Genomic DNA, 18,795 nt, shown 5'->3' with positions numbered 1-18,795 from the left:
GCTACACAGAAATGTTAAATAGACTAAAATGTTGATTAGTTCTTTGAAATGATTTACAAAGAATTTGTAATGGAAAAAGCTTATGATATAATGTCAGGTGAAGACAAGTATGCCAAGAAAATATCACAAAAGTATGTCCAAATGTAAAACTACATAACTATTACAGGATGGATAGGTTTTTTTCTATTTTTACACTTTTTGTGTTTTTTCCAATAAACATAAATGCTTATGGAATGTGGAAAAAAACCCACATTCAATGTATTTTAACAATTTAGATGAAAGGGTAAATAGTTTGTTTACCTTTCCTATGTTTGGCCTTAATGCAGGAAAAGAGGAGCTTTATGTTTTTTGATTCACATGCTTATTCTGATCTCTAACTGATGGTTTTATATTCCCTTAGAAAGATGTGCGGGACATCCTCACCCCAATTCAGATTGAAGCTGCTTACCACCTTGGGCATCACGTCATCAGTAAACGAAGTACAGAGGAATTCCCCCCACTTCAACCAATTCTTCAGCAAAAGAAAGAAAAAGACAGAATTGAAAAAACGGTAAGAATATTTTCCTTTGTTCCAAACATTATGTGCATATAACTCAGTTTTTGAAATGTTGCATAACTCTGGGGAAATGAATTCTCTTTCTGAATTCTTTAAAATTTATTTTTTTTAATTTTTTTAATATCTCATTAAACATTTTACTCATTTTTTTCCTTTTTTTTTTCAATATATGAAATTTATTGTCAAATTGGTTTCCATACAACACCCCGTGGTCATCCCAAAAGGTGCCCTCTTCAATACCCGTCACCCACCCTCCCCTCCCTCCTACCCCCCACCAACCCTCAGTTTGTTTAAAATTTTTTAAATCAATTTTCTTAATATACAAAGAGATTTATGCTCTGCCTTATTTTCCACTTTTCTTTACTTTTTATATTCCCTTTAGGATATTGAGCTCTGAGTGTGTTTCCATATGCATTTAGTTCAAGAAATGGCTTCCCATATACATGAGATGTTAATTTTCCCTCCTTGATACCTGGCCCATGAGGAAAGTATATTGCTAGGCAGCACTCCCAATGACAGTGAGTCACACTCATGAGCTTTATCCTCTGTTTCATTTTCTGTCCCCTTCTCTCTTGTTTTGTCTTCCTCTCAGTCACCCTACACACAGATACACTCATATCTTGTTAGTCAAGTTCCTTTGCTGGCTTTTCCTCATTTACATACATACGGAATTTCTTTTTCATATTCAACTATAGGGTTTTTAGCCACATCCCAGGACCCATTGCGTTTTGAGATGGATCCTGCATTCTAACCAGTGGGCTGCTTTTTCTAGTGTATCCCCTAATAGCTCCATTTCACTGGCAGATTGTTTACTCCCAGGAGTCCGGTTGTTCGGACCTTTACTGTCCAACAGTGTCATCAACAGGATGTTTGGAGGCATGTTTTAAAGCATTTGCTAATGGCACACAATGTAAAAGGCAGAAGTGACATTTATTATTTTTTTAAATATGAAATTTATTGCCAAATTGGTTTCCATACAACACCCAGTGTGCTCATCCCAACAGGTGCCCTCCCCAATGCCCATCACCCACTTTCCCCTCTCTCCCACCCCTCCATCAACCCTCAGTTCTCAATTTTTAAGAGTCTCTTATGTTTTGACATTTAAAGGGCTAGTTCATATCCTGTTTAGAGTAATTGCCCTTAAGTCACCTGAAGATATTTAAGATTACAATCATTGCTCTCTAGAATACTAGATCAAATGAACATAACTTAAGAGCAAGTTTTCTTGATACTCTTATGAATATAATTGTGGAAATCAGTGTTTTCACTCTTCTTTTGAACTTCATTTGTCAATATCAACTATTTTTAAATATGTTTAATAATGAAAAATTCAATATTGTAAGTACACAAGCCAAAACCTTAGCAATTTATAGTTATGTTAGAATAATCTGCATTTTCGGGGGTGCCTGGGTGGCTCAGTTGGTTAAGCATCCAACTTCGGCTCAGGTCATAGTCTTGCGGTCCGTGGGTTCGAGCCCCGCATCCTGCTCTGTGCTGACAGCTCAGAGCTTTAGATTCTGTGTCCCTGCCTCTCTCTGCCCCTACTCTACTCATGCTCTGTCTCACTCTCTCAAAAGTAAATAAATGTTAAAGAGAAATTAGAATAACCTGCATTTTGATTTTTAGAACAACCTGCTTTACAAGTAAAAGTGGCAGGAAAAATATCACATTTACCTCATCATTTAGAGAGAGATTTACACTTCCCTTCTGCTTCCCCAGGTTGAAGTAGTCTGTGGTCTGACACCCTATCTGACAACATGCTAGTCATTTCCCATTTAATGAACCTAGCTCCTTCTCTGACTTTGTGGATTTCTCTCAGCATCTTTCCCTTTTTACCTGTTCCTCTTAGCTTCCTTTTTACCTCTCTCCACTTTTTCCTCTATCTTAGACCTCAGGTCTTCCCACGTACCTCTTAGTATCTCTGGGTCCTATTAAAATGTTCCGAGTTAAATAAGTTCTGGAACCCTTAGGATAGACTATCATTTAATTTAGCTCCAGGTGTCCTCCAGTAAAATTTCTAACTTTCTACATTTTGCTGTTTTCACTAAATGGAGGCTCACCTCCCATCACCTGTGAAAAGTGCATGCCATGCTTCTTAGTCGTAAGTGGGGTCGCACAGTAGCACCAGCAAATTGAGAGGAATTCGGCGAAGGACACCCTGGCAGCACAGGCTTTAAATACCTACCTAGGGTACTACCTCAGTCTGCTTAAACTCATTTTTTTATAGCAATTGTAGAAGAAACAATAATCTTTCAATTTAACACATCTAGGCTTTATGTTAACGTGTTGGAAGAACTTGGTACCTTTTAGTCCTGCAGTTACTTGTCATTGGAACTGTGACTAATTCTCAAATAAAACTCCAAAAGGGACAAAATGAGGTGTTCATCAATTTTATTTCACTTTTCTCGTGTACCACAGATGGCAATTTCTTTCTAAAAAAAAAAAAAAAGCATAGAAGTATACCTCCTTATTAAACTAACATAAAAAATACTGTTCTGTTTTACTTCCAGATAAATTTTGCAAGATTTTGTGCCCACCAAAATTGCTCTGCTGACTTACAGGTTTCTGGGAGAATTGGATTTTTTAAGTAAGTGTAGTTTCCTGTTCCTCACTGAGATGGGTAACGGGTGTGTGCTTGTCTGTTCTGACGAGACTAATCCTTGGGGATTAGAGGCATTCAATGAATTGAACAACATTCTGCTGAGAGAGATGAAGAGGTCTGTATATCCCTCCCTGAACATATATACTCAGAGAGCTAACCACTTTTTGAAAGAATGAGAATATGTGAGCACCAAGGTTTTAATCTTTTACTGACCACTCAGGAGATATTTCAGGATTTAATTGTGCCTTGGGTTATCATTATTGTAGTTATGTTTTAGACATTGTAAGTGCCTGTTAATAGAGTTTAGGTGGCAAAACGGGCTAACATCCACTAACATAAGGATTAGTTTTTTTTTAATCATCCACAAACTGGTTACATAAGTCAGACTGATGTACAAAACAAAAGAAATACCTAAATGTATATATGACACATTTGAAAGGGAATAAACCACTTTGCTTCTCTAAATTCATGGATGGGGGGACAGTAAAAAGAAAATACACGTATCATGCCAAGAATAATGCCTACACAAGACATAGCGAAAATTAGATAAAGGTTGCTTGCTTTTACTATTTTATCATGGGAAATAAGCCACTGCAATTTTGTATCCTGTCTAAATACCTTATTTGGAAATTGCTCTGTGTACTAGAGGGAAGATAGGAGAAATGAGGACCAGAGAGAGAGAATCTAAACTTAGGTTGAAGGCTCACTGTGTACAGGAAGTGAAAGAGGAATCAGTGGCAGGACAGGAAAACGGTAAACGATTTTGTGGAGGTAGGGATAGAAAGGAAACAAGTTTAATTGGGGCATGTTGAATCTGGTGCGATTTCCATGTATGCAGCTTTCCGCTTGAAAATCTAGTTCAGGATTGTATTTGGAAGTCTTCTCCCATTAGCAGTTTGTGAGCGTGCAGGGCTCGGGGGTGGGGAGATGCATGGAGATGGGAATTTCAGAGAAAAGAACTAAGGATCAAGTTGGGGAGGAGTCGATTTTATTTAAAGATCTTAACAAGAATAGCAAGTCCCTGGGGGGAAACTGAAGAGGTATCTTTGGAGAACTAAGAAGAGAACCAAACCCATCGTGAAATAGCCAATGGAGAATATAGAAAGAGGGATTTAATACTGTAAAATTTTGTAGAGAGATCAGATACCACAATGCCTGAGGAAAGGTCATGGGAATTGGCATTTAGAACGGGACTGGCGGGTGAGAAAAGGCTGTCCCTGGCAAATTGTGAGATGGGAATTTCATTGCAGTAGTAGGCAGTCAGGTCTTAAGGGAAAAATAATATACTGGGGACGAGTAGTTTCAACTGAAGAATTTTTATGTAGTGATGAAATCTGTTATTTAATCATGGAAAAACATGAACACGCGTGAGGGTCGAAAGCAGAGGGAAGACTAAATCCAAGAGAGAAATGTCCTTAAAACCAGGGGGCACTTTTCAGACTCGACCTGAACTCTCCTCTGAAACATCTGACAGCCGCTCACTTCACCTTTTGCACGTCTTTCGCGTTAAGTTCCATGTTGCCATAGAACTCGCCTTCTGCTCCTACTTCTCTAGCTTTTTCTCAGTTGTTTTTGGAGGATCCATGCTTTTGGCTCTCCTGGGTTCCTGGACCATTCTCTCTCACCCCTTTCTCACACTCCCATATTTTCCCTGGGTAATCTTGCCCACAGCTGTGACCTCCCCTGGCCTGTCTACACTGCTGTTGCTCAGTATCTCAGAGTTCCACACCTACACTGGCAACTGTCCACTAAGACAGGTCCTGTTGGGGACCCAGTCACTGTCTACCAATGACACACAGATAGTTACCAAGGCCAACAACCTGGAGCTCAGCCTGCATTCTTCTCTCTTATCCCTGAAACACAATAAATTACTTAGTTCTGTGATACTACCACCTAAAGGTGTATTTGTTAATCTGTCCTACTTTTCTATCTCTACCACTATTGTTCCAAACCAGGCGCTCAATATCCTCCCTGGATCACCAGGCTTTCCCACTTTTTGGCCTTTGGGCCTCTGGTTTTGTATTCTAGTTCCTCTACCTGGGGTGATTCCAGAGTGTGAGCTTTCTGACGTAAACTCCCTAATGTTGTTAGCAATGCTGCAGGACTTTTTTCCATTGATGGCAGGATACTTCAGAGTTGCTTGGCCCTGCATGCTTCCCTGAGCCTCTGTATCTTTTTGTTTCTCCCACTTACCTACCTGATTAATTCTTATTTACCTTATAAATCTCAGCTCTTTTCTAGGTAAAGCCCCCTTTGTCTCCAGCTACCCGAACCCAAGTTCTCCTGTGACCCTGGTCCCACTGCACTTAGGCTCATCACCATTACTGTCTGTCTCCATGCTATCCTGTGAGCTGCATCAAGGCAGGTTTCTGGCTTTTCATCCCAGTGCTCCCAGTGTCTAACACAGTGCCTGGAATGCTACAGGTGACTAATGGATGTTTGCTGAGAACAGAGCAAGGGCCTAAGGAAACAGTATGTAATGCGGTCAGACTCAGATGCAGGAGTTTGCCTTAGAGAGAAGTTAAGATTCTCCTTACCCTGAGCTAAGAAATTGTGAAAAGGTGCTTGACAGTAGACTAAGAAAGCTCTGTGCGGAAGGAAGGGAAATGCAAAGAATTCATGGATGGCCAGGATATAAAGGGAGTTTATGTATGGAAAGCGAAGGCTTTGAGAAAAGACTTGAGAACTAGAAGGGAATGGGAAAAGATTCAAACGAGCTGTTAGGATAAATGGGATAGGAATGAGTAAAAAGGTTGACAAACAGTGTTGAGTACCCTGCTGGGGTGGGATCACATATGGCAGAGAATAAATTAATTCTTTTCACTTAGTCAATGCCAGTATAGCCTTGAGCATCCACAGTTGAGGGCCAAGAAGCCCTAACCTATTTGATTTATAATTGGACTTTATACTTAAATTATCCAGATTAGCTGTTCAAAGAGCCCAAAATCAATGACTACTAACTACTTTGTACCCCAGCATGTAATGTGGTGCCTTTGTTGAGTTATTAGATGAATAATTTACAACCTTCCCATTCATGTATTTATTTTCTTTGTCAAACGCTTAGTTTTCTTAGTGTTTTTGCTGTCACCGGCCTTTGATAAGAAGAGCTGTGTGGGGGAAAGCTTATCTAAGCTATAAATAAGTCATGTTTTCATTTTCATAAATCAGACACTCCCATTGTCCCTTTTGTCACCTTTCTCTGCAACCACTCTGGCCGATGAAAAAATGGGGCGTTGAAGTTTATGTGAAAATATCACCATGGATGCTTCTTTCCTGAAGAATGAAAGTACATCTTACTGAATTAAGATATTCTCTCACAATAAATTATATTACCTACTTTACATTTTTAATTTGAAGTGATCATTTTTCTTGAAATCTATCAAGTTTATTGTGATTTTAAACGGCAGCCAGGGAAGTATAAGGCAGTGTTTCTGAAGGTGTGGCCTTTGAGTCACCTTTATGAGAATCACCTGTAATGCTTATGAGAAATGGAGTTTCCAGGCCACACACCATCCAAATAGGAATCTATGGGTGCCAGGCCAGACATGTTCAGTAGTCATAGGGCTACGAGTGTTTCTTATCAAACTAAAATGTGGGCAGCGATGTTGTAGTTGAGTTTCAGGTTCGGAGTCAAACTAACCTGGTTCAAGTGGATCTACCATTTACTAGCTGAATGACCTTTTTAGAGAAGCCTTATCAGTTCTGTAAACCTCTTTCCTCATTGATAAGAAAGTAAAATCATACCTACTCTACAAGGTTGTTTTAAGATAAAATGCAGTGATACAAACCGAGGGCATAGCACAAAGCCTGGAATACATAAAGATTCCTAACAGTTATTGTTGATAACACTGCTGTTGGTATACGTACAGGCTTTGATTAAAAAATAATAATAATAGGGGCGCCTGGGTGGCTTGTCGGTTAAGCGTCCGACTTCAGCTCAGGTCATGATCTCACGGTCCGTGAGTTCGAGCCCCGCGTCGGGCTCTGTGCTGACAGCTCAGAGCCTGGAGCCTGTTTCGGATTCTGTGTCTCCCTCTCTCTCTGACCCTCCCCTGTTCATGCTCTGTCTCTCTCTGTCTCAAAAATAAATAAACGTTAAAAAAAAAAAAAATTAAAAAAAAAAAAAATAATAATAATAATAATAATAAAGTGAGGGCATCTGGTTGGCTCAGTCAGTTAAGCTTCGGACTCTTGATTTCGGCTCAGGTCATAATCTCACAGTTTGTGAGATCCCGCCCTGCCTCAGGCTCCATACTCACAGCAAGGAGCCTGCTTGGGAGTCTCTCCTCCCTCTGACCCTCTCTGGGTCACCTGCACATGCTTTCTCTCTCTCTCTCTCTCAAATGATAAAAAAAACATAAAAAATTTTTTTTAATTAAAAAAAAAAGTTTTAGTTTGGTGATAAAATGAAATAGTGCCAAAGAATCCTAAACATTCTCCACGTATGTACTGGTTATTTGCCCAAAGTTTAATGTCTCTTTATGTCCCAAGAAAGCCGCTGATTGGGTCAGAAGTTGTTAGTTTCACGAGGTTTGAGGTGGCAAGGATGCCAGTGTAAGGTATAAGTCCCACATCTTTTGTACCAACTAGGAAAGTTACAGGCTGTTTCTGTTAGGTAAATGATAACTTGAGAAATTTTCAAATGAAAACTCTTAATTAACTTTTAGGCCCACAGTGAAGGGTTCTGAAAATTGCTTTGCATTATAACAAATTCTATGCTATCAGACAGAAATATGCCTCTCTCACCTAAAAGTCCCCTCTCCCTTGTTGGTAATAGTAAGCACACGTGACCACTCATTCTATACGTTCCCCTGAATATAACTCCACTGATACTAACGGTGTTCATGTGCCTCAGAGCTAGAAACCTGCTTTAGCTAAATGCATTTATTTCCTCAGTAAAGAACATGAGTTGTGAGGACTGTGGTAGCAGACTGCCTAGAGCAAACTATATAGCACACAGGCACACTCTGTCTCATGTCTTCATTAAGTGGAGGCTTCCCCCGAATGTCTAAATTCTCAGGACAATAAACTCCAATCAAATGGGCTTGCACTGCAAAATGATCAACAAGGATGGTTTTATCAAGATCACAAATCTAATAGCAGGTATTAGCCATCACATAGGCTGTTTCAAATCCAGCCTTTCATATAGATTACTGATACAAATGACACTGCTTCCCTTGTCTACCTCAGTCATGTGTCCCAGGCAAGTGGTGTAGCTTTTCCTGAGCAAGTGCATTCATATCAGTTAGGAATGCTTTTCACTGCAAGTAAGGATACTTGATGAATAGTGACTTAAACAAGGAAGGCAGTTAATTGTTTTGCATAAGAAGCAGAAGGTGGTGGGGCGCCTGGGTGGCTCAGTCGGTTAAGCATCCGACTTCAGCTCAGGTCATGATCTCGCGGTTTGTGAGTTCGAACCCCGCGTCGGGCTCTGTGCTGCCAGCTCAGAGCCTGGAGCCTGCTTCAGATTCTGTGTCCCCCTCTTTCTGCCCCTCCCCTGCTCATGCTTTGTCTCTCTCCCCAAAATAAATAAATATTAAAAATAAATAAAGCAGAAAGTGGCTGCAGATTAAATGGGCAGCTAGCAAAATGGGGACATGCATGGTTATCTTTCTAGTTCTCTCGGCTTTTCCCTCACGGTCACCCCATGGCCGTAGCAGCACCTAGATTCCCAACAAGAGAAAAGGGGCAAGAGTAAAATTCTGGGTCCACTTGAGGCTGCCTTTCTAGGAAGGGAAGCATCTTTACAGATTTCTTCTTCTGATTGAGACCTTGTCACATGCTCATCCCTGCATCTGTCCTGGTGGAAGGAGAATGGAATCATCATGACCATCCTAGATCAATCATAATTCATTCCCTTAAGCTAAACTAGGGGCTTCTCTTCTGCAATTTCAATGGAATACAGCCTTCTGCCTGAATAATCTGGGGTTCTTCTAGCAGCTAAGAAGGAAAATTACTGTTGGGTGGACAGTGGGCAATGCACAGCATCTGCCACTATGCTGTTTGTCCCCAAAAGAGCAAGTCTAACAAAATTGTCTGTTTTTAAAAAGGAGATGGTAGGAATATATGCTTCACTGATCTCAGAGTTTTAGAAAGATGAATTACATGCTTTATACATGAAAACATGCTAATTACTAACTGTATCTTCCAATCTGTGTTCTTAGGCTGTACCTCTTGGGACATCAATGAGTTTGCTCCTATTCAAATGCAATCTTCTTAAATGTCAGTTAACTGATATATTGTGGTTGATGAGAATTTTCCAGTATTTTCTTTTTTCCTGAAGTCAGTAGTAAAGAAAAAAAGAGGATGATTTGTCACATGGACCTATAGGCCACTTGCTGCAGGCTAGGTTTTTGTCAAAGATAAATGAGTCCTGTACCTTGACACAAGTACATTATCAGTTTACAATTAGATTTTGTTCTAACATCTTGATTAAAAACACGTTAGCTATGAAGCATTAATTCATTCTATCAAGGCAAACTGCATTCATTATACTAAGACTTGAGGAGGATTTCTCATAAAATAAAATAATACTCAGGGAAAACAGAGCCTCGTGCTGAAATACATCATTTTTCTATCTTTCCTCTTTCACTTATTAAGTTATGATTCTGTATGTACACAGTACCTTGATTTGTTTAAATTATGTGGGTTCTCGGCTGCTTTGTAAATTTCAAGTGTGCATTATGCATGTTTTAATGAAGAATGAGCTACGATTCCCGGGGAAAGCTCTGGTTCAGCCTTGTCGCACTTCCAGATGTGCACCTGGTCCTTTATTATGTCTCACATAAAAAGCTGGTGGGTATCTCTCTGACGGCACCTTGTTAATGAATCAAGATACAGTAAGATGTATATTAAAAAAAAAAGAGTAGAATTGTAATTATGGTAATGTGGCAAAATAGCTTAAAAATGGAATATAAACCAGGAGTATAGCCGCTGAAATGGGAACATTGTGTTTCTCTTTAATTTGCTGTTGTCTTGGAACCTAGCTGCTTATGCAGTACTTTCACCTTCTGTTGCTTGTCTAAGTGCCAACTTCTTTCCCAAAGGTGTTCAGTGACTAATGCTTTGGGTACAAGCCAGAATATTTTATAAATGTCTATTTCTAGGCAGCTCTTCTACAAGTCTTAATTAAACTTTAATGTCAAGCTGAAGTTTACTTTTAGAACCTCCTAGGCTCCTGTAGTTGTGACGGGACTGTAGAGCAGTGGGGGGTAATGTAGGACAGCCATGTTCTCCCACCTTCCCTCTCTGCCCTCTAACAGCTCCACCAAGCAGACGTGTACTTACGTAACGTAAAGGTTTACGCCATAAGAGTGATCAGTCACAGGCATTCCCTAAGATGGTGGGAAAAATGGAGCCTGCTGCCACAGAGTGGCATTCTCCCACCTGAAATGGTAGCCATGGTTTAGAGTGACTGTTTTGTTTAGTTGATACACATCCTTGCAGAAAAGCTCCAACTTCTCAAACCCAGGGGTTAGAAACTAGAGATGCTACGTATGAACATGTTCCTCATTCCCTTCTCCTCAATGTCTCCCGAACCAACCAAGGAATTATGAGGTCTGGGGCATTGTTTTCTCTGATGCTGCATCTGATGCCATCCGAAATAACAAAGCCTTTGTTATTGCCAGAATAATACAGATTTTAAATATAGTCCTATTATGTTGTATGCTTATTTTGAAGCTAGTGGTATTTCTCAGTCAGGTTGGTCTGTGGTACAGCCAGCAAACTTTTTCCGTGAAGGGACAGATAGTAAATACTTTAGGCCCTGTGGGACAAAGGTCTGTCTCAGCTACTCACCTCTGCCATCATAGGGCAGAAGTGGCCACAGATGAAGGAGGATGGCTGTATTTCAGTAAACCTTTATTACAGAACCAGACGGGCCCAAATTTGGCCTGTAGGCAGTTTTTGAAACCGTACTCTATGGGATGTTGGCTTTTTACATGATAGTTCTGTGGTACATTTTTTTATTTATTGATACACTATAGTTCCCTATATTTTATTAAATATAGTTTTTTGGTATAATTTAAGATGGCTGCCAAACTTAACCAGATTTGGAGATTTTCAAGAGTTAATCCTGGATTAACAAACTATGGCGGTCTGCTCAGAGACAGACTAACCCAAAAGAATTATATTTATATGTTCACCAGAAGACTGTAATAGCTCCAGACTAGGACTGCCCAAATTCCCAATGATAATTGAATGGATAAATAAAATGTGGTATATTTACAAACTGCAATGTATACACCAGTGAGCATAAACAATTTAGAACTCCATGCATCAATAGAAATTAATGTTACAAGCAAAATTTTAAGTACAGAAAGCCTGATACTTAAAAATTCTCTGTGATTCCACTTACATGAAATAAAAAACTGGGCAAAGCCAGTCGATACTAATAAAAGGAAGATGATGGGTGGGGACAATAACTGGAAGGGAGGGGGCAGAATATCCTATTTCTTCTGCCGTTAATATGTCTTCTTGATGTGGGTGCTCCTTTCTTCAGTGCATTCAGTTTATAAAAATTACTGAGCTGTGCTCTTAGGATATGCATATTTTTCTCTTTGTACTATCGTGATAAGTAAGTGTAAAATGAAGAAAAAATCAGGATGAGAGGGGAAGAATTTTTAGGTATAAGTGAACTGTCTAACTTCTTAGAGCTATACCATTTGAAGTTAAAGAGTACGGAGAAGTGTCTAAAATTGGCCCATTCCGAGGTTCATAAAAATAATTCTCAAAAATCATACTCTTTCCAGTATTGATCTTGCCATTAATGTATTGGTCAATTCAACAATTGTATTGCCACTACAATGTCAGTTGTGTGATGGGGTACAGATCATGTGAATGTAGTAGATGTTTACTTAATGAAACACTTAGAATTCACAGAACACAGAACCATGACTGTAACTTGGTAGAATTTATCATGATGAGTTAATGAACTTTTTACAAACATGTATCCAGCATTTTCTCCACTCTTTTCTTTAGTGTTACCCAGTCCTTTTTAAATGTTTGATACAGTTGTATACCACATACATTTTTTGAACACTAGTTATGTTTGCAGGCTCTGAGAAAACAGTGGTAATCATGATTTAGCATCTTCTGTCTAGGAGAACTTATTCTAGTGATGACAAAAGCCAAACCATGCGAAAATACTTCCTTATAGGGGTGCCCAGTGTGCTTTGGGAGAGGGAGAAGCTGCTTCTGTTAGAGAGAATGCAGTGCTGAGTGATAGGGGTTAGCACTGAGAATCCACGGGAAAAACTTCTGAGAACTAGTAACACTGACACTTCACTGAGTCTTGAACATGACCAAATCACCCAGAGATGTGAAGAGGGAAGGTGTTAAAGGCAGAGAGAGAGCTTCACAGAAGGTACAGAATGCAGGTGTTTGGATACCTGTTTGCAGTTAAGTATGGCTCAAGCAAAGGAATGAGTTGTGTAGAGTAGTGAGGCCTCATGTGCTGTGCTAGTAAGTTAGCACTCTGTCTTGAAGGCGCTGAAGGACATTAAGTGGGCCTATGACGTTATCAAGTTTGCTTTCTTTTTTTTTTTTTTTCAATATATGAAGTTTATTGTCAAATTGGTTCCCATACAACAGCCAGTGCTCATCCCAAAAGGTGCCCTCCTCAATACCCATCACCCACCCTCCCCTCCCCCCCACCCCCCATCAACCCTCAGTTTGTTCTCAGTTTTTAAGAGTCTCTTATACTTTTGCTCTCTCCCACTCTAATCTCCTTTTTTTTTTCCTTCCCCTCCCCCATGGGTTTCTGTTAAGTTTCTCAGTTTGCTTTCTGTAAAGTGACCCTCCCTGGCAGTGTGAAAACTGGATTGGATAAGGAGGACTTGAGAAATCAGTTAAGGGTATAATCCACATTAAGTCATGTTCAATCATGAAGTTTTCATACCTTTATATTAAAAAAAAAAAAAAAAAGTACTCCCAAAATTAAATCTAAATAATCAGAATGGCAGAAAAAAAAAAGAAGCAACATGCCTTTGCTACCCTCAGGCAAAAGTGGTTCCTGCCTTGGTTTCCCAGAGCTGCTTATTCACAACTCCCTTCCATGTATTTATAATATTTGTTTAAATTTTGTTTATACATCTGTCCTTTACTATATATGCTCTATAAGGGTGGGAATTTATTTTTGTATCTGGAATAATGAATATCATGATTATATAGGAGCTTTCAATTACAGTTGATCATTCATGTGTCTTCACAGAATAAACTTTGAAACCTGTCCTTAAACTCTGTTCCCAGATACCGTTTGTTTGAAATCAATTCAGCAATAACTATTAAATGCAGACTATATGTTTAGTTTATCCAAACACTAATCTTCTATACAGATGTTGATTAGAATGATACAATGTAAACATGGGGAAACTTTCTCTCGTACTAGGTGAATATTTACCTTTCTAATTGTTAGGATTACCTTCACCTGATGCTTTGCCTTGGGTCACATCCTTCACTGGTTAAAAATTAATATCTAAGAATGTCTGTCTTTAAGGAGAGATTATAGAATCATTGTGTACAAGTTTTCTTTGACTCTTCTAATTCTCTAATTGGTAGAGAGACTGGGCTGTGCAGACATTTACCTTGAGACTTTAGAACATTCCTGCTGTGATACTTTGAATCAGTTCCTTAAGCCTCAGGTTTTTTATATATCAAGGTATTTTTCTGTGGATTTCATGGACTGTGCATGAGCCAAACCTTCAGAGTAGTAATTATTACTATTACAGATGGTGACTGAGGCTTAAAAATGCTAAATGACCTCCTATAACCCAAAAGAATTAGGCCAGAGCCAGAACTTGAACTCACTCACACCTATGTCTAGATTCACAGCAACCTTCTCTTTCCAGTTCATGGGACGATGAAGCATGGCTGCAGTTCTGTGTTTAACTTGGTCTGGTTATTGGTAGAAGTAGCCAGCCTGCCTTAAGACATTGAAGGTAGTGCGACAGACTGTAGTGGCACCCACTTGCTGGGCCTAGCGGTCCTTTTCATGGGCTGTGCTCATTCCACCAAAACATCCTCTATTTTGGTGGAGGTAGTCTCTCTCTTCTCCTTTTCTCCTACTACTCCCCATTTCCCCCTTCGGTCTGGGCAACAGCTAGTTCAGTGTCTTTCCAAGGGTAAAGAAAGAAAAGAAATAAACATCTTCACTTTTGGAAAAAAAAATACTGTGAAATATGAGAAAAATCTGTTAAAGTATAGAAGAAGTGAAACAGAAAATGTAAAGCAGATTTGCTTAATTATAACTAATTAAAAATAACAAACTTCCTGGGTAATAGTTGGCTGAATTTATCTGAAACATGAGAAATTGAGTTCTTTCGAGCATGAATTTGCATCTACTTGCATGAGATCATCTCCCCATGGTGTTTTTCTAAATTAGTATTGTATGTTCAGGATAAACGAGGAGATGGGATTTTTATTTCCCAAACAAGAACTAAATATTAACATCAATTTTCAGGCCACATGAAAATAAGACCTATCTTGCTGTTGGAAGTATGAAGACCTTGATGTTGAACGTGTCCTTGTTTAATGCTGGAGATGATGCGTACGAAACGACTCTGCACATCAGACTCCCCTCTGGTCTTTACTTCGTTAAGATTTTAGATCTGGTAAGTTTCAAAAACCACAGTCGCATTCGTTTTTTAAAGTGTAAATGGTATACTCCATTTCATCAATGTTATGCCTAAATATTTGGGGTAGATGCAGACTTATCACTCAAGCTTCCGTTGATTTTTGACACTTCGTTCATGCTCCTGATCAAAATGACAAGTTCCTTGGGATCTGAGATCAAAAGAGTTAGCTTCCTGCTTCCAAATGCTACTGTGTGAGAGACGCAACTGTCCAATTGTCCAAGCAAGCTGTTCGGGTGCCATTGCTTTTCTCACAGATGACATGCTCATTTGGTGCTACGATCCTGCTCTTCTTGGCTGGGGTCCCTGCACAGGCAATATTGGTCCTCTAAGCTGGGCTCCCATAGTTACTGCTCTTCATTTTAAGTTCACATGCTCAGTATTGTTCCCAAAGAACTTCCAACAAATACTGTACAACCAGCAGTCTTCCACAAATTCTGACATCTTGGTGCCAACCAGATCACAGGCAATTTCTCTTTTCCTACAAGAGTTTGAAGCACCTAGAGACCTGTTCTTACCACCATGCCTCAATCGTCAACACTTAAATCCATCATCCAGGCATTAATAAGGTTGATTTCAAAGGGAAAAGCCTGTCACTTTCTCTCTTGATGCCTATCTTATCCCTTAGCAAATGTATTCCTCTCTTATCCAGAGGCCATCTCTTCAAACCAAGGACATGTAGAGAGGTCTTTGACTCCTCAGAAATAAGTTACCCTTTTCTCTAGAGCATCGGCAGCCTATTTGCAATAGTATGAGAGAAAAGTCAAATATTCAGTGTATGTGATATGTTATATGGTATAATATAGTACATATAGTATATATACATGTCTAGTGTATATACATCTACAGTATATAGCTAACAGTGTATATTTATATACATTTCTCTGAATATTTGACTATATATATCTAATTGTGATGACCGTTATTACAATTATATACTTTGTCACATTCTCACATCTCAGACAAGAGGGCCAATGAAATATGGACTTCCTTAATTCCTTGCTTCAAGGTTTTTCAAGGAACTGGATCTTGAATTAAATAGACAATACAAACAGGGATGAAAGCTACAGGTCCAGGAAGTATTCTGTGGAAAATTTACATGAGTATTAAAATATACCAATATATGTGTATCCATGTACACACATATTTATAAATTTTTATTTACATATTTATAAATTTTATTTTTATTTCTATTTATCCCCAAAGTAAACAGAAAAAAAAAGTCTTCCAGGAGAGCAAATTCTTCAGGGATGATTTTCTTTTAAAAAACCATTTTCTAACATATGTTATAAACTTCGGGTTTCCTTCTTACCTAAGCTAGTTGTTTCATTTTTCCTTTTAGGAAGAGAAACAAATAAACTGTGAAGTAACAGACAGTGCTGGCTTAGTAAAACTCGACTGCAGTGTTGGATATATATATGTAGATCACCTATCAAGGGTAAGCATTTAGCATGTTTTACTAACATGAATATAAAATATTTTCTATTTCTTCCATGTTTATGCCACATGCAAATATAAAATTTACCGTTATTATTTATTTGCTTAGAGCAAGCAGCTAAATGATGAAATAAAACTCCAACCAACTGGGCTTGAGATTTTTGAGATTGTGTTTATATTCTTGGCAATGTTCACTGAAAAAAAAAATTTTTTAAAAAGCGGGGGCACATGTTTGTGTCAAGATGGGCATGTGAATGTGTGGATCAGGATTCTGCTACCCTGTCTCACCCTTCTCCAACACTCCCCCCACCCCTCTCCACCCCAGGTGGTCCTATCTGCCAGGCATGTTACCTCTGCTATACAAAAAGGTGTTACTGGCAAGAGTCCTCACTCAAGTTGTTAAAGCATCTCTAATTTTGTCAGTCTGGACCTGCCTGTCTTTACATTTAGAGGCGGCTTTGTCTCTGAGTGTCACTTGTGGAAACGCTGGTGCTTTAAAATTGCCACAAACCCAACAGCGTCCCCATAGCCCACCGCCTAAGAGAGGGGTAATCTGTGCTTCCAGAACTTAGTCTCAAATCTGCATTCCACAGACCATAAACATTAAGGGAAATTAAAATTCAGATTATAAAAAATACTACTTCTACGTTTAAAAAAAATGGGCATGTCCCTCTCTGCGTTTTACAGATAGATATTAGCTTTCTCCTGGATGGGAGCTCACTCAGCAGAGCAGAAGAGGATCTCAACATCACAGTGCATGCCACCTGGTACGTTTCATTGTGAAAAAGAGAATTGTGCTAAAGGAAATGGACCCCTGACTTTAGGGTGTCGGTAGGGCGGGGGAGTTAGGGAGAATCATTGGAGCTGTGTTCCATTGTCTGGCGGAGAAAATTTTGCTTGTGTGATCTAAGGAAAAAAAAAAAATCTGTCTGTGGAGCAAATAACACTGTAAATAATGGGAGCAAATTTTTGCCAACCCTGTCATAAACATTTCTTACTACTGCATCTGCTTTTTTCTCCACTCCCCAAAGCCTCCAAGTATATTAGGTATACATGGTATGTGATTAGTTCTCTCTGAAGATGATTTTTATGCTTGATGGATTCTAACAGGGTGTCTTCTGTTTGCTTCTGTAGTGCAAATGAAGGAGAAATGGACAATCTGAAGCGTAACAAAGTGACTTTAGCAATACCTCTCAAGTATGAAGTCATGCTATCTGTTCATGGGTAAGTAAATACTAAGGCCTCCTATAAAGCTGAGAGCTGATTTTATTTTTTCATTTTTCAGATGTTGGTTTATTTTTGAGAAAGAGAGAATGAGCAGGCTTAACGCCATCAGTGCAGAGCCAGACATAAGGCTCTGTCTTACGAACCACGAGATCATGACCTGAGCTGAAATCAAGAGTCAGATGCTTAACTGACTGAGCCACCCAGGAACCCGGAAAGCAGATTTTAAATTCTGTTTCTTCTTACATTATTGGTCTAAAATATATTTAAGTTTTTTTAAGGAAAGATCCTATGCTGTTTCTGTCCCTTAGCCCAGACCTTAAGTGTTGCATTCCCTTGCTTATCTGTTCGTTATTTTCATGCACTCTATAATCATTACTGAGACTTCTTCAAACTAGCACCCAATTGGAGATTTATTATTGGAAAAGTCCCATAAGCCTCTAGCAGGTCATGCCCAACCTTTCAGTTTTATGCTGTGCAGGCCAGGGGCCCCAGTGTGGGGCAGCATTCAATTGGAATGAATCAAGCTCAGTGGCTATGGCAAGCGTGAAGTTCAGAGAAGCATAAGCTTGGTCAAATCACCACTCTCCAGAGCCCACATCTACTTCTGTGCCAAAACGATTGAGTTATGAGAGAGCCAGCTGCAAGGTGTTCCCTGTCCACTCTCCATACCCATAAATTATGGAGTTTCTCACTTGTGGCCTCGGAGCCAGCATTCACTGGTTCCCCGCAATGTTAGTGACTGATTGTGTGGACCTCCTCAGATCAAGAAGGAAATGTATGGAGAAAGATTTAAGGGGTATTGAGAAAACCTTTTGTGATTTTATTGGAAATGACTCAGGCTATTAGTCTTTAAAACCATTATTTTTAAAGGACTAGAAGATAGGAGGTACCAAACACACGGACTGATGAGCTTTTCTTGTTGCTGTAAATAAAACCATCGCCAATCATTTTTAATCACCCATAGAGATGGCATGTAATTATATAAAGAAAAAATGATGGGGCACTGGGTAGCTCAGTCGGTTAAGTGTCCAAGTTCGGTTGAGGTCATGAACATGACTTGTGAGTTCGAGCCCCACATCGGGCTCTGTGCTGACAGCTCAGAGCCTGAAGTTTGCTTCAGATTCTGTGTCTCCCTCTCTGCCCCTCCCTTGCTCATGCTCTGTCTCTCTCAAAAATAAACATTAAAAATTTTTTTTTAATAAAAATGGTGTCTGCAACTGAAAATATAGAGTATCAAGTTTGCGAGATAAAACAAGCAGAAGAAAGAGGAAGCCATTCAGGAGAGAATCTAGTGAGTCAGTGGGGAGCAGAGAAGAGCTGATGGCATATTCCTGGTTTTGAAG

The 18,795-nt window shown here is 39.3% G+C and overlaps 1 protein-coding gene across 1 annotated transcript in view; it reads left to right on the top strand.

Moving 5' to 3' along the window:
- ITGA4 (integrin subunit alpha 4) overlaps nucleotides 1-18,795 on the top strand; it is a 92,860-nt gene that overhangs the window by 62,013 nt on the left and 12,052 nt on the right. The window contains exons 16-21 of the mRNA XM_060622074.3: nucleotides 401-550; nucleotides 3,067-3,143; nucleotides 14,617-14,767; nucleotides 16,131-16,226; nucleotides 16,913-16,992; nucleotides 17,360-17,449. Of these exons, the coding sequence (XP_060478057.3) occupies nucleotides 401-550; nucleotides 3,067-3,143; nucleotides 14,617-14,767; nucleotides 16,131-16,226; nucleotides 16,913-16,992; nucleotides 17,360-17,449 (644 nt within the window). The remainder of the gene's footprint in view (nucleotides 1-400; nucleotides 551-3,066; nucleotides 3,144-14,616; nucleotides 14,768-16,130; nucleotides 16,227-16,912; nucleotides 16,993-17,359; nucleotides 17,450-18,795) is intronic.

Source organism: Panthera onca, chromosome C1 (genome assembly GCF_046562875.1).
Source record: "Panthera onca isolate mPanOnc1 chromosome C1, mPanOnc1 haplotype 2, whole genome shotgun sequence".
Classification (NCBI taxonomy): domain Eukaryota; kingdom Metazoa; phylum Chordata; class Mammalia; order Carnivora; family Felidae; genus Panthera; species Panthera onca.
Note: the sequence above shows the minus strand (reverse complement) of the source record. Positions and strands in the feature narration are given on the sequence as shown.